Genomic DNA, 13,792 nt, shown 5'->3' with positions numbered 1-13,792 from the left:
GTGGCAGCTGGTCCGCCCAATATTTTATTCGTGTTAATAGCTTTGATCGTAGTGTGCCTTTGGGGGAAATTCTGTTGGATTCCCCATCTATGAGTTTAACGTCAAAACAATATCAGTAGTCAAAATTGGAATCCTGGTTAGAGAGCATTGTAATCCAAACACAATTTTTACAATTTTAGCTTTAGCCGTTTTTTAAATTGAATAAGCTTAGTATTACACAGATTGGACAATGGGCTTAGTACTGATTAAGTTTTTACGATCAACGTATTCTACTTTGAGGTACTATAACTATTGCCATTTAACCAATTCCTAACTAATACCGATTTCTTATGTGCACCCCCCACCAGCGGCGGAAAGAAACAGCCTCTCAACCTAAGCGTCTACAATGTGCAGGCTACGAACATTCCACCAAAAGAGACACTGGTCTACACAAAGCAGACCCAGACGACCAGTACCGGAGGCGGAAACGGCGATGGTGCGTATTGCCCCCGGGGCGGGGATCTGGTTGGGCTCTACCGTAACCACTATCCATAGTTTGACTCCATCTTTCGCTACTGTTACCGTTCTTATTCTTGGTCTCGTTGTTAAATGTGTTTGGCTTCCCTGCGCTCCTGTTTCCCCGACTCCGTCCCCGTCCGCCGGAGGAGCAGTGTATCTATCTGTCCCTCTCACTCTCTCTGTCCATGTCTGTGCTCCAAACTCTCCCTTTCTGTCTGGTGTTAGCTTACACCGCTGCATGCTGACCCTGTTTCCGCGCTTTGTTCCCCATCAAGTGCCCCCAACTCCCGTCCCTCCCAGCAGAGAAAAAAACAAAGATGCAAACAGAAACCATAATCCATAGTGAAATAAAATAACAAATACAGTTCTTTCTTGCCACTCCTCGCCTCTGTCAGGATATATGGAGGACTGGTGGCGTCCACGTAAAGGTACTAATCTTAATTTTAAGCAAACTCTACACCTAATCACACATCAGCACACGAAAGTTATTGTGACAAAACGAAGCGGCATACACATGTGAATACACGAAGAGCTCCATGTGAAGCGCCCACACGACTTAGTCTAAATTTGTTGTAAGGCTCTGCAGGCAGAAGGATGTCAGCATCGTACATGCGTAGACAATTCGGTGGACTATCTACTTAACTGCTTGAATTTAGACAGCTTCCTTTTGCTTTGCCTCGGCCCAATTTGGTTGCAATGCCCAAGAAACGTAGTTGCTGGTCGATTGATCATCTTATGACAGATTTCTCTTGATTTGGTCAATCCGCATTATTGGTTTTTGGTTCCTTCAGTGCTCTCAATTTAGCCCATCTATCCCAGCAATTGTTTTTGTTAATTTATTTTAAAAATCTGAGGAACCATCCGTCACTATTTTGTTTACTATGCAATATTAGGCACACTATCTAAGCACTTCAATCCGAACTTTATAAAAATAAGTATCCTTTTGTCGTTCCTGTCCACCCCTATCAAGTCTAAAAACTTTCTTTAATTTTTGTCGCGTTTTTTTAAGCACCAAGGAATCACCAAGCATTACACCAATTGGTCATGGTCTTGGTCTTGGTCTCCACTCATTTCCGCATATCAACCGCTGTCCAGCATCAATCTGTCCATCCACATGCAAATCCACATCCATCTGCTTGTGTACATCCTACATTTGCATGACTGCTGATGCTACTGCATTGCCCGCCCCTCATTGTGTGTAGTGTTGCTAATCCCAGTCATTCATCCTGAAACCCGAGATAACAATGTCCTAACCACTAACAAAACTTATCGAAAACAACGAATACGCAGCAGCGACAGGAAGCTAGACTTGCTGCATTTCACGCACTCTCACGCAAACTCGACAGCGAGCGACTTTTGCCTGTCTCGCTCTCTCAGCTATTGATTCCGATAACCGATACCCTCTTCAATTACAGCACTATTATAGAATCGATCAATAAGCCGTTAACCTTAACTTGTTTAATTTATATGTAATATATTCGTTATATGTCTATCCCTTTCCCCCGATGTGATGCACGCACGCACACAGCCACACTCGAAAGAAGACGAGGACAGGCGAGAGGAACAAATGTACTGCAATGCTCCTTCTCTCCCTCTCTCTCGCTTTCCCCCTTACACTAAGAGCTTCATCGAATCCCCAAAATCCGAAACCCACAATCCCGCCTCAATGAGCCCCACAAACAAAGTCAAATGTCTCAGAAAATTACGGTTCCTAGCCAAGCGAAACGAAGACGAAGAAGAACGCGTAATGATAACTTAATCTAAACTCAAATAAGTTCAAAACCAAATCGAATCAGATCGAATCAATCAGAGCCGAAAGTAGAATTGTTCCTGTTCTGTCGATTGTCATGTTCCTCTAGCTGTGTTAGTTTTATACCTTAAACAGTGCTTGCATTTGATGCCCAAGGAGACGACGAAGAGAGCTCACTGCAGAACCTGGGCAACGGATTCACCTCCAAGCTGCCACCGGGCTATCTCACCCACGGCCTGCCCACCGTTAAGGACGTCGCCCCGGCCATCACACCACTCGAGATCAAGAAGGAGACTGAAGTGAAGAAGGAGGGTGAGTCACCACGTCGAATAGACATCTATTTACATTCTCTCGAATCCCCACCCTTAATGAAAAAGTCTTTCTTTCATTATACTAACTGTTATTTTTATTTCTCAACCAGATATTTTTTTATTAATTAGTAGACCTTATAAAATCATTCATTTGTTCTCTTGTTTGGTTAATGCTAGCAAAATATTTATTAATATTTAAGGTTTTGTTATGTTTTGCTTCAAAATGATGATGATATCATATTGATGCATTTTATAATTATAAAAGCTCAAATGTTGTTTAGATCAGTGCTAAAGAATTCGCGTGCATTTCCATTGCACGCATGGAAATGTTGAGTAAGAAGCTATTCACAAATATTCCTCCTCTCCATCTTTCCTCCAGTCAACGAGCTGTCCGAGGAGCAGAAGCAGATGATCATACTGTCGGAGAACTTCCAGCGGTTCGTGGTGCGTGCCGGCCGCGTCATCGAACGGGCCCTCTCGGAGAATGTGGACATATACACGGACTACATCGGCGGCGGCGACAGCGAGGAGGCGAACGACGAGCGATCGCATGCGCGGCTCTCGCTGAACCGCGTCTTCTACGACGAGCGCTGGTCGAAGAACCGCTGCATCACCAGCATGGACTGGTCCACCCACTTCCCCGAGCTGGTGGTGGGCTCGTACCACAACAACGAGGAGAGTCCGAACGAGCCGGACGGCGTGGTGATGGTGTGGAACACCAAGTTCAAGAAGAGCACGCCCGAGGACGTCTTCCACTGCCAGAGCGCGGTGATGTCCACCTGCTTTGCCAAGTTCAATCCCAACCTGATCCTCGGCGGCACCTATTCGGGCCAGATTGTGCTGTGGGACAATCGCGTGCAGAAGCGCACGCCCATACAGCGCACGCCCCTCAGTGCCGCGGCGCACACGCATCCCGTCTACTGCCTCCAAATGGTGGGCACCCAGAATGCGCACAACGTCATCTCCATATCCTCGGACGGCAAGCTGTGCTCCTGGTCGCTGGACATGCTGTCGCAACCACAGGACACGCTGGAGCTGCAGCAGCGCCAGTCTAAGGCCATTGCCATTACATCGATGGCCTTCCCGGCCAACGAGATCAATAGCCTGGTGATGGGCAGTGAGGACGGCTACGTCTACTCCGCCTCGCGCCACGGCCTGCGCTCCGGGGTCAACGAGGTTTACGAACGCCATCTTGGCCCTATCACTGGCATATCCACGCACTACAACCAGCTGTCGCCGGACTTTGGCCACCTCTTCCTAACCTCGTCCATCAAGATCTGGTCGCTAAAGCTACCCATTTCAAGTTGCCAGTTCTCTGTCGTCTCCGGAATTAATTCAAATAAGCCGCTGTACTCCTTTGAGGACAACTCCGACTACATGATGGACGTCGCCTGGTCGCCCGTGCATCCCGCACTCTTCGCCGCCGTCGACGGCAGCGGCCGCCTGGACCTGTGGAACCTCAACCAAGACACGGAGGTGCCGACCGCCTCGATTGTCGTGGCGGGAGCACCAGCCCTTAACCGCGTCTCTTGGACCCCATCCGGTCTGCACGTGTGCATCGGCGACGAGGCCGGCAAGCTGTACGTGTACGACGTGGCCGAGAACCTGGCGCAGCCATCGCGCGACGAATGGTCGCGGTTCAACACCCATCTTAGTGAGATCAAGATGAACCAGAGCGATGAGGTCTAGGACGATATAGTTAACTGGTAGTTGAGAGTCGGTACCACTTTTGCTAATCTTACAGGAGCGACCTTGAATGAAATTTAATTTGTATTTTTGTATCTTTTGTGATCCCGCTACTGTGTATAGCCCAGAACTCAAAACTTAACCGCAGTCCAAGTGCTCAGAATCACTCCAAAGCCCCCAAGAAATCAGGGGAAACTGCAAAATTCTCTAGATGACCACAGTAACTGTAACTGTAACTGTATTATTTTGTTACTCAATATTGGTTTCATTCCATAGCTATTTTCCCACTTCTGTTCCCACCAAAAATCGCAACCAAATTGGCTATTCCGACTCCCCGGAAATTTGATTGGTGGTGGTAACTGAACTGCAAATAGGATTCATACTTGATTTTAAATTAGTGCAACTAACAAGATTGCAGAAAGATCGTTTATTGTTTATTCGACTGTCGGGCAGGCTGAAAGCAACACATAAATAAATTAAATGCTACATATTATATACAACAACGTATTAAGCGTGGAAGTGGGGGCTTGGGAATGAAGGTACGAGGACTGAAGATGGAGCTACGTCCCCTCAACTGAAAGAGCCCAAATGTAAATGTATTATAGCGAAGCCTATTTAACGAGATTAAATAAACATAATATCTATATATACACCTATAAGAAAGAGATGTCTATTATTTGGCTCGGATATAACCCTCAGAAATGAATTTATTCGATATTTTGTTTGTTTTTTTAATTCGTTTATTTAAGATTAACAGATTAACAATGTAACAGTAAGGATGGCAAATCCAGGACCCCCCGCGGTATGGCTGCATTGCTTCGCGAGGACGATCAGGATTTGCTTACTCGTAGACCCTCCTGGCTCTCTCGGCTCTTCTGAGCTCGGTGGTTATCGCTGCGGCGAAGCTGTTGACCGCTTGCCATTTCGCATCACCCTGCAGCATGAATGGGACTAGGTTATCCGCAGTCAGTCTGCTGCCAAGTACGGTTTCCAGAGAGCTCCGTTCCCTTGCATATTTAACCCACGAGAAGAGAACGTGCTCTGCTGTTTCGCTCCGTCCACTTCTGCACCATGGGCAATCATCCGCCTCCTCATGTCCAAAGCGCTTCACATATCTGCGAAAGCAACCGTGTCCACTGACCAGCTGCGTTAGATGGAACGTTATTTCGCCATGATTCCGTTCTATCCACGGCTTGAGATTGGGGATCAGCTGATGCGTCCAGCGACCCTTAAGCTCGTTGTTCCACCTGAGCTGCCATGTCTCCACGGTGTGCTGCCTTGCTTCTGCTCGTATTGCCCTCTTGACGCAGGGGCAGAGGCTTCTACCGTGTGTTTGGTTGAAGACCACATTATTCCTGCGATCACCAATGCCGCCGCGTTGGACACTGTTCTGAAGGCGCAGCAGATGCGTAGTGCTGACAGTCTATGGGTAGCATTTAGGCCTTGGGCGTAGCTTTCTTGTGCCTATCATGACTCCCAGGTACTTGATTGGCCAAGAGGAGGACACCGAAGTACCGCCTACTTCGACAGTGACCGTCTCCACTGCCTTCCTGGAGCTAATCAGGACAGTGGGTATGAACTGCTCTCGGAATACCTGCCTGTCCAGAGTGTCCGTCTTGTATTTTAACCTGGCTTGGGCTGCTATCTGGGCTTCGGACGAGGGAGGGCATCCCAGGTCGCATAAGATGGCCAAGTGGTCGCTGCCAGTGTAACTCTCGCTGAGTCTCCACCTCGTTAGCGTGAACGACGAGCCGCTAGTGAAGGTGAGGTCCACCACAGAGCCCAGTCCGGCGCGCCTGAACATGTGCCGGTTTCCATGGTTTAGAAGAGCCCGGTCCAACGTCGCTAATGCCTCCAGCGCCATCCTGCCTCTCGCGTTGGTGGTTCAACTGCCCCAGCTCTCTGACCTTGCGTTGAAGTCGCCCGCTATAAGAATCTGGGTGCGGCCTCTAGCGTCCGCTGCCAGTCTATCTAATGCCCGACTAATTGCGATTAAGGTCAGGCTGGGGGCTAGGTATAAGCTGTACACCCACCATCTGCCTACCCTAGCCCTAACAAATCCGATGTCCGAAAGAACATCTGTTAATTGTTGGGCTTCTCTGATGCACCTCCAGATCGCTGCTTTCTTGGAGCGGTCGGGCTCCACTCTGCGTTCGCGCACCGTCTGCACTAGCAGGTCTTGGCCTGCAGTGCAGTGATTCAGGTTTAGCTGAATCAAAAGCATCATTGCAGTGCCTTTGGTGCTCCTTTTCCCGCCAATGGGCACTTCCGGGTGCCCATTTGGTGGTTGGTCGCTTGGGTTCCTCTGCTTGCGCACAAGAAGCACTTAGCTTCGTTAGGACACTCGGAGGCCTTGTGTCCCGCGGTCACGCATTTGAAGCAGCACTGGCTTCTGTCGACGGTGCTTTTACAATGGACCGCTATGTGGCCTTCCTCCAGACATCTGAAGCATCTTTGGCGTGGCTCCAGCTCCTTGATCTGGCATGTGAAATGTTATATGTGTAAATGATCTGATCTGGAGTGCGTGACGGACTGGACACGCCCGTCGACGTCGGTCAGGCCAAGGAGCAGGCCGCCCAGCTCTACTCGGCCGGCGAGGCCAAGCTGGGAACGGACGAGGAGGTCTTCAACCGGATCATGTCGCACGCCAGCTTCCCGCAGCTGCGACTCGTCTTCGAGGAGTACAAGGAGCTCTCCGGGCAGACCATCGAGCAGGCCATCAAGCACGAGATGTCCGACGAGCTGCACGAGGCCATGATGGCCATAGGTCAGTATATATTTAACTGTTCCGTTATAAGTAATTGTTGTAACAGACACTTGGTTAAATGACACACTTCTTAACCTTTTAGTTGAGTGCGTCCAGTCACCGGCGGCCTTCTTCGCCAACCGCCTGTACAAGGCCATGAATGGCGCCGGCACCGATGACGCCACGCTCATCCGCATCATCGTCAGCCGCTCGGAGATCGACCTGGAGACCATTAAGCAGGAGTTCGAGCAGATCTACAACCGTACGCTGCACAGCGCCGTGGTGGTAAGTGGATCTCGAAGAATCGCGAGTGCTTCGCACATGGTTAACGCACCCCTTTCCCCTTCTCTTCACGTACTTGTCGCTATTTGTTGCGGTGTTTGTGTTGTCCTAGGACGTAAGTATTGGCCACGCCATTGGTGAAACGGATGCATTCCTGGTCTTGGTTACTCCACGCTATCAAGTGCTCCTTTTACGCTACATATGCTGCCAAAATCCCCATCAAATTATTTCTAAGAACGCCGAAGCAAACTGGTTCTTGGGCATTTTTCGATATCTCATTATTGGCTTGCCAAAAAAGTATTTTCGGGCAAAGTAGTAATTGTAGTGTAGAGGGCATAGCCAAAAAAGCAAGAACTTGGATCTCGCTTCAATACGTTCCTTTCTTTACTTTCCAGGCGGAGACCTCTGGTGACTACAAGCGGGCCCTGACAGCCCTACTTGGATCCGCCTAGGCCCGAAGATGTGGCAGCTGGTCCGCCCAATATTTTATTCGTGTTAATAGCTTTGATCGTAGTGTGCCTTTGGGGGAAATTCTGTTGGATTCCCCATCTATGAGTTTAACGTCAAAACAATATCAGTAGTCAAAATTGGAATCCTGGTTAGAGAGCATTGTAATCCAAACACAATTTTTACAATTTTAGCTTTAGCCGTTTTTTAAATTGAATAAGCTTAGTATTACACAGATTGGACAATGGGCTTAGTACTGATTAAGTTTTTACGATCAACGTATTCTACTTTGAGGTACTATAACTATTGCCATTTAACCAATTCCTAACTAATACCGATTTCTTATGTGCACCCCCCACCAGCGGCGGAAAGAAACAGCCTCTCAACCTAAGCGTCTACAATGTGCAGGCTACGAACATTCCACCAAAAGAGACACTGGTCTACACAAAGCAGACCCAGACGACCAGTACCGGAGGCGGAAACGGCGATGGTGCGTATTGCCCCCGGGGCGGGGATCTGGTTGGGCTCTACCGTAACCACTATCCATAGTTTGACTCCATCTTTCGCTACTGTTACCGTTCTTATTCTTGGTCTCGTTGTTAAATGTGTTTGGCTTCCCTGCGCTCCTGTTTCCCCGACTCCGTCCCCGTCCGCCGGAGGAGCAGTGTATCTATCTGTCCCTCTCACTCTCTCTGTCCATGTCTGTGCTCCAAACTCTCCCTTTCTGTCTGGTGCTAGCTTACACCGCTGCATGCTGACCCTGTTTCCGCGCTTTGTTCCCCATCAAGTGCCCCCAACTCGCGTCCCTCCCAGCAGAGAAAAAAACAAAGATGCAAACAGAAACCATAATCCATAGTGAAATAAAATAACAAATACAGTTCTTTCTTGCCACTCCTCGCCTCTGTCAGGATATATGGAGGACTGGTGGCGTCCACGTAAAGGTACTAATCTTAATTTTAAGCAAACTCCACACCTAATCACACATCAGCACACGAAAGTTATTGTGACAAAACGAAGCGGCATAAATTTGCTGTAAGGCTCTGCAGGCAGAAGGATGTCGGCATCGTACATGCGTAGACAATTCGGTGGACTATCTACTTAACTGCTTGAATTTAGACAGCTTCCTTTTGCTTTGCCTCGGCCCAATTTGGTTACAATGCCCAAGAAACGTAGTTGCTGGTCGATTGATCATCTTATGACAGATTTCTCTTGATTTGGTCAATCCGCATTATTGGTTTTTGGTTCCTTCAGTGCTCTCAATTTAGCCCATCTATCCCAGCAATTGTTTTTGTTAATTTATTTTAAAAATCTGAGGAACCATCCGTCACTATTTTGTTTACTATGCAATATTAGGCACACTATCTAAGCACTTCAATCCGAACTTTATAAAAATAAGTATCCTTTTGTCGTTCCTGTCCACCCCTATGAAGTCTAAAAACTTTCTTTAATTTTTGTCGCGTTTTTTTAAGCACCAAGGAATCACCAAGCATTACACCAATTGGTCATGGTCTTGGTCTTGGTCTCCACTCATTTCCGCATATCAACCGCTGTCCAGCATCAATCTGTCCATCCACATGCAAATCCACTTCCATCTGCTTGTGTACATCCTACATTTGCATGACTGCTGATGCTACTGCATTGCCCGCCCCTCATTGTGTGTAGTGTTGCTAATCCCAGTCATTCATCCTGAAACCCGAGATAACAATGTCCTAACCACTAACAAAACTTATCGAAAACAACGAATACGCAGCAGCGACAGGAAGCTAGACTTGCTCCATTTCACGCACTCTCACGCAAACTCGACAGCGAGCGACCTTTGCCTGTCTCGCTCTCTCAGCTATTGATTCCGATAACCGATACCCTCTTCAATTACAGCACTATTATAGAATCGATCAATAAGCCGTTAACCTTAACTTGTTTAATTTATATGTAATATATTCGTTATATGTCTATCCCTTTCCCCCGATGTGATGCACGCACGCACACAGCCACACTCGAAAGAAGACGAGGACAGGCGAGAGGAACAAATGTACTGCAATGCTCCTTCTCTCCCTCTCTCTCGCTTTCCCCCTTACACTAAGAGCTTCATCGAATCCCCAAAATCCGAAACCCACAATCCCGCCTCAATGAGCCCCACAAACAAAGTCAAATGTCTCAGAAAATTACGGTTCCTAGCCAAGCGAAACGAAGACGAAGAAGAACGCGTAATGATAACTCAATCTAAACTCAAATAAGTTCAAAACCAAATCGAATCAGATCGAATCAATCAGAGCCGAAAGTAGAATTGTTCCTGTTCTGTCGATTGTCATGTTCCTCTAGCTGTGTTAGTTTTATACCTTAAACAGTGCTTGCATTTGATGCCCAAGGAGACGACGAAGAGAGCTCACTGCAGAACCTGGGCAACGGATTCACCTCCAAGCTGCCACCGGGCTATCTCACCCACGGCCTGCCCACCGTTAAGGACGTCGCCCCGGCCATCACACCACTCGAGATCAAGAAGGAGACTGAAGTGAAGAAGGAGGGTGAGTCACCACGTCGAATAGACATCTATTTACATTCTCTCGAATCCCCACCCTTAATGAAAAAGTCTTTCTTTCATTATACTAACTGTTATTTTTATTTCTCAACCAGATATTTTTTTATTAATTAGTACACCTTATAAAATCATTCATTTGTTCTCTTGTTTGGTTAATGCTAGCAAAATATTTATTAATATTTAAGGTTTTGTTATGTTTTGCTTCAAAATGATGATGATATCATTTTGATGCATTTTATAATAATAAAAGCTCAAATGTTGTTTAGATCAGTGCTAAAGAATTCGCGTGCATTTCCATTGCACGCATGGAAATGTTAAGCAAGAAGCTATTCACAAATATTCCTCCTCTCCATCTTTCCTCCAGTCAACGAGCTGTCCGAGGAGCAGAAGCAGATGATCATACTGTCGGAGAACTTCCAGCGGTTCGTGGTGCGTGCCGGCCGCGTCATCGAACGGGCCCTCTCGGAGAATGTGGACATATACACGGACTACATCGGCGGCGGCGACAGCGAGGAGGCGAACGACGAGCGATCGCATGCGCGGCTCTCGCTGAACCGCGTCTTCTACGACGAGCGCTGGTCGAAGAACCGCTGCATCACCAGCATGGACTGGTCCACCCACTTCCCCAAGCTGGTGGTGGGCTCGTACCACAACAACGAGGAGAGTCCGAACGAGCCGGACGGCGTGGTGATGGTGTGGAACACCAAGTTCAAGAAGAGCACGCCCGAGGACGTCTTCCACTGCCAGAGCGCGGTGATGTCCACCTGCTTTGCCAAGTTCAATCCCAACCTGATCCTCGGCGGCACCTATTCGGGCCAGATTGTGCTGTGGGACAATCGCGTGCAGAAGCGCACGCCCATACAGCGCACGCCCCTCAGTGCCGCGGCGCACACGCATCCCGTCTACTGCCTCCAAATGGTGGGCACCCAGAATGCGCACAACGTCATCTCCATATCCTCGGACGGCAAGCTGTGCTCCTGGTCGCTGGACATGCTGTCGCAACCACAGGACACGCTGGAGCTGCAGCAGCGCCAGTCGAAGGCCATTGCCATTACATCGATGGCCTTCCCGGCCAACGAGATCAATAGCCTGGTGATGGGCAGTGAGGACGGCTACGTCTACTCCGCCTCGCGCCACGGCCTGCGCTCCGGGGTCAACGAGGTTTACGAACGCCATCTTGGCCCTATCACTGGCATATCCACGCACTACAACCAGCTGTCGCCGGACTTTGGCCACCTCTTCCTAACCTCGTCCATCAAGATCTGGTCGCTAAAGCTACCCATTTCAAGTTGCCAGTTCTCTGTCGTCTCCGGAATTAATTCAAATAAGCCGCTGTACTCCTTTGAGGACAACTCCGACTACATGATGGACGTCGCCTGGTCGCCCGTGCATCCCGCACTCTTCGCCGCCGTCGACGGCAGCGGTCGCCTGGACCTGTGGAACCTCAACCAAGACACGGAGGTGCCGACCGCCTCGATTGTCGTGGCGGGAGCACCAGCCCTTAACCGCGTCTCTTGGACCCCATCCGGTCTGCACGTGTGCATCGGCGACGAGGCCGGCAAGCTGTACGTGTACGACGTGGCCGAGAACCTGGCGCAGCCATCGCGCGACGAGATCAAGATGAACCAGAGCGATGAGGTCTAGGACGATATAGTTAACTGGTAGTTGAGAGTCGGTACCACTTTTGCTAATCTTACAGGAGCGACCTTGAATGAAATTTAATTTGTATTTTTGTATCTTTTGTGATCCCGCTACTGTGTATAGCCCAGAACTCAAAACTTAACCGCAGTCCAAGTGCTCAGAATCACTCCAAAGCCCCCAAGAAATCAGGGGAAACTGCAAAATTCTCTAGATGACCACAGTAACTGTAACTGTAACTGTATTATTTTGTTACTCAATATTGGTTTCATTTCATAGCTATTTTCCCAGTTCTGTTCCCACCAAAAATCGCAACCAAATTGGCTATTCCGACTCCCCGGAAATTTGATTGGTGGTGGTAACTGAACTGCAAATAGGATTCATACTTGATTTTAAATTAGTGCAACTAACAAGATTGCAGAAAGATCGTTTATTGTTTATTCGACTGTCGGGCAGGCTGAAAGCAACACATAAATAAATTAAATGCTACATATTATATACAACAACGTATTAATCGTGGAAGTGGGGGCTTGGGAATGAAGGTACGAGGACTGAAGATGGAGCTACGTCCCCTCAACTGAAAGAGCCCAAATGTAAATGTATTATAGCGAAGCCTATTTAACGAGATTAAATAAACATAATATCTATATATACACCTATAAGAAAGAGATGTCTATTATTTGGCTCGGATATAACCCTCAGAAATGAATTTATTCGATATTTTGTTTGTTTTTTTAATTCGTTTATTTAAGATTAACAGATTAACAATGTAACAGTAAGGATGGCAAATCCAGGACCCCCCGCGGTATGGCTGCATTGCTTCGCGAGGACGATCAGGATTTGCTTACTCGTAGACCCTCCTGGCTCTCTCGGCTCTTCTGAGCTCGGTGGTTATCGCTGCGGCGAAGCTGTTGACCGCTTGCCATTTCGCATCACCCTGCAGCATGAATGGGACTAGGTTATCCGCAGTCAGTCTGCTGCCAAGTACGGTTTCCAGAGAGCTCCGTTCCCTTGCATATTTAACCCACGAGAAGAGAACGTGCTCTGCTGTTTCGCTCCATCTACTTCTGCACCATGGGCAATCATCCGCCTCCTCATGTCCAAAGCGCTTCACATATCTGCGAAAGCAACCGTGTCCACTGACCAGCTGCGTTAGATGGAACGTTATTTCGCCATGATTCCGTTCTATCCACGGCTTGAGATTGGGGATCAGCTGATGCGTCCAGCGACCCTTAAGCTCGTTGTTCCACCTGAGCTGCCATGTCTCCACGGTGTGCTGCCTTGCTTCTGCTCGTATTGCCCTCTTGACGCAGGGGCAGAGGCTTCTACCGTGTGTTTGGTTGAAGACCACATTATTCCTGCGATCACCAATGCCGCCGCGTTGGACACTGTTCTGAAGGCGCAGCAGATGCGTAGTGCTGACAGTCTATGGGTAGCATTTAGGCCCTGGGCGTAGCTTTCTTGTGTCTATCATGACTCCCAGGTACTTGATTGGCCATGAGGAGGACACCGAAGTACCGCCTACTTCGACAGTGACCGTCTCCACTGCCTTCCTGGAGCTAATCAGGACAGTGGGTATGAACTGCTCTCGGAATACCTGCCTGTCCAGAGTGTCCGTCTTGTATTTTAACCTGGCTTGGGCTGCTATCTGGGCTTCGGACGAGGGAGGGCATCCCAGGTCGCAAAAGATGGCCAAGTGGTCGCTGCCAGTGTAACTCTCGCTGAGTCTCCACCTCGTTAGCGTGAACGACGAGCCGCTAGTGAAGGTGAGGTCCACCACAGAGCCCAGTCCGGCGCGCCTGAACATGTGCCGGTTTCCATGGTTTAGAAGAGCCCGGTCCAACGTCGCTAATGCCTCCAGCGCCATCCTGCCTCTCGCGTTGGTGGTTCAACTGCCC

General features: G+C 48.6%; 2 protein-coding genes and 1 pseudogene across 2 annotated transcripts; all 3 read left to right on the top strand.

Moving 5' to 3' along the window:
• Positions 1 to 106: 106 nt before the first annotated feature.
• Positions 107 to 4,461, top strand: Sdic4 (Sperm-specific dynein intermediate chain 4). The gene is made up of 4 exons (NM_001382066.1): positions 107 to 279; positions 348 to 475; positions 2,384 to 2,560; positions 2,939 to 4,461. The coding sequence occupies exons 1-4, from the start codon at positions 230 to 232 to the stop codon at positions 4,246 to 4,248; spliced, it is 1,665 nt and encodes a 554-aa protein (NP_001368966.1). The 5' UTR covers positions 107 to 229; the 3' UTR covers positions 4,249 to 4,461.
• A 2,289-nt stretch (positions 4,462 to 6,750) lies between these two features.
• On the top strand, positions 6,751 to 7,725 carry CR46274 (annotated as a pseudogene).
• Positions 7,726 to 7,867: 142 nt separating this feature from the next.
• Positions 7,868 to 12,389, top strand: SdicC (Sperm-specific dynein intermediate chain C). The gene is made up of 4 exons (NM_001316649.1): positions 7,868 to 8,014; positions 8,083 to 8,210; positions 10,066 to 10,242; positions 10,621 to 12,389. Exons 1-4 carry the CDS (start codon positions 7,965 to 7,967, stop codon positions 11,898 to 11,900), a joined length of 1,635 nt encoding a protein of 544 aa, NP_001303578.1. The 5' UTR covers positions 7,868 to 7,964; the 3' UTR covers positions 11,901 to 12,389.
• Positions 12,390 to 13,792: the final 1,403 nt, after the last annotated feature.

The sequence above is a fragment of the Drosophila melanogaster genome, chromosome X (assembly GCF_000001215.4).
Source record: "Drosophila melanogaster chromosome X".
NCBI classification, from domain to species: Eukaryota; Metazoa; Arthropoda; class Insecta; order Diptera; family Drosophilidae; genus Drosophila; species Drosophila melanogaster.
The sequence above is the reverse complement of the archived record's forward strand: the minus strand, read 5'-3'. Positions and strand labels throughout refer to the sequence as shown.

Excerpts from the sequence above, each read along its gene's own strand:
- SdicC (NM_001316649.1), top strand. The coding sequence starts at position 7,965 with ATGGGCTTAGTACTGATTAAGTTTTTACGATCAACGTATTCTACTTTG. Across the intron at positions 8,211-10,065 it reads CGGAGGCGGAAACGGCGATG|TGCTTGCATTTGATGCCCAA; the intron begins GTGCGTATTGCC and ends TACCTTAAACAG. Across the intron at positions 10,243-10,620 it reads GACTGAAGTGAAGAAGGAGG|TCAACGAGCTGTCCGAGGAG; the intron begins GTGAGTCACCAC and ends TCTTTCCTCCAG.
- Sdic4 (NM_001382066.1), top strand. The coding sequence starts at position 230 with ATGGGCTTAGTACTGATTAAGTTTTTACGATCAACGTATTCTACTTTG. Across the intron at positions 280-347 it reads TCAACGTATTCTACTTTGAG|CGGCGGAAAGAAACAGCCTC; the intron begins GTACTATAACTA and ends ACCCCCCACCAG. Across the intron at positions 476-2,383 it reads CGGAGGCGGAAACGGCGATG|TGCTTGCATTTGATGCCCAA; the intron begins GTGCGTATTGCC and ends TACCTTAAACAG.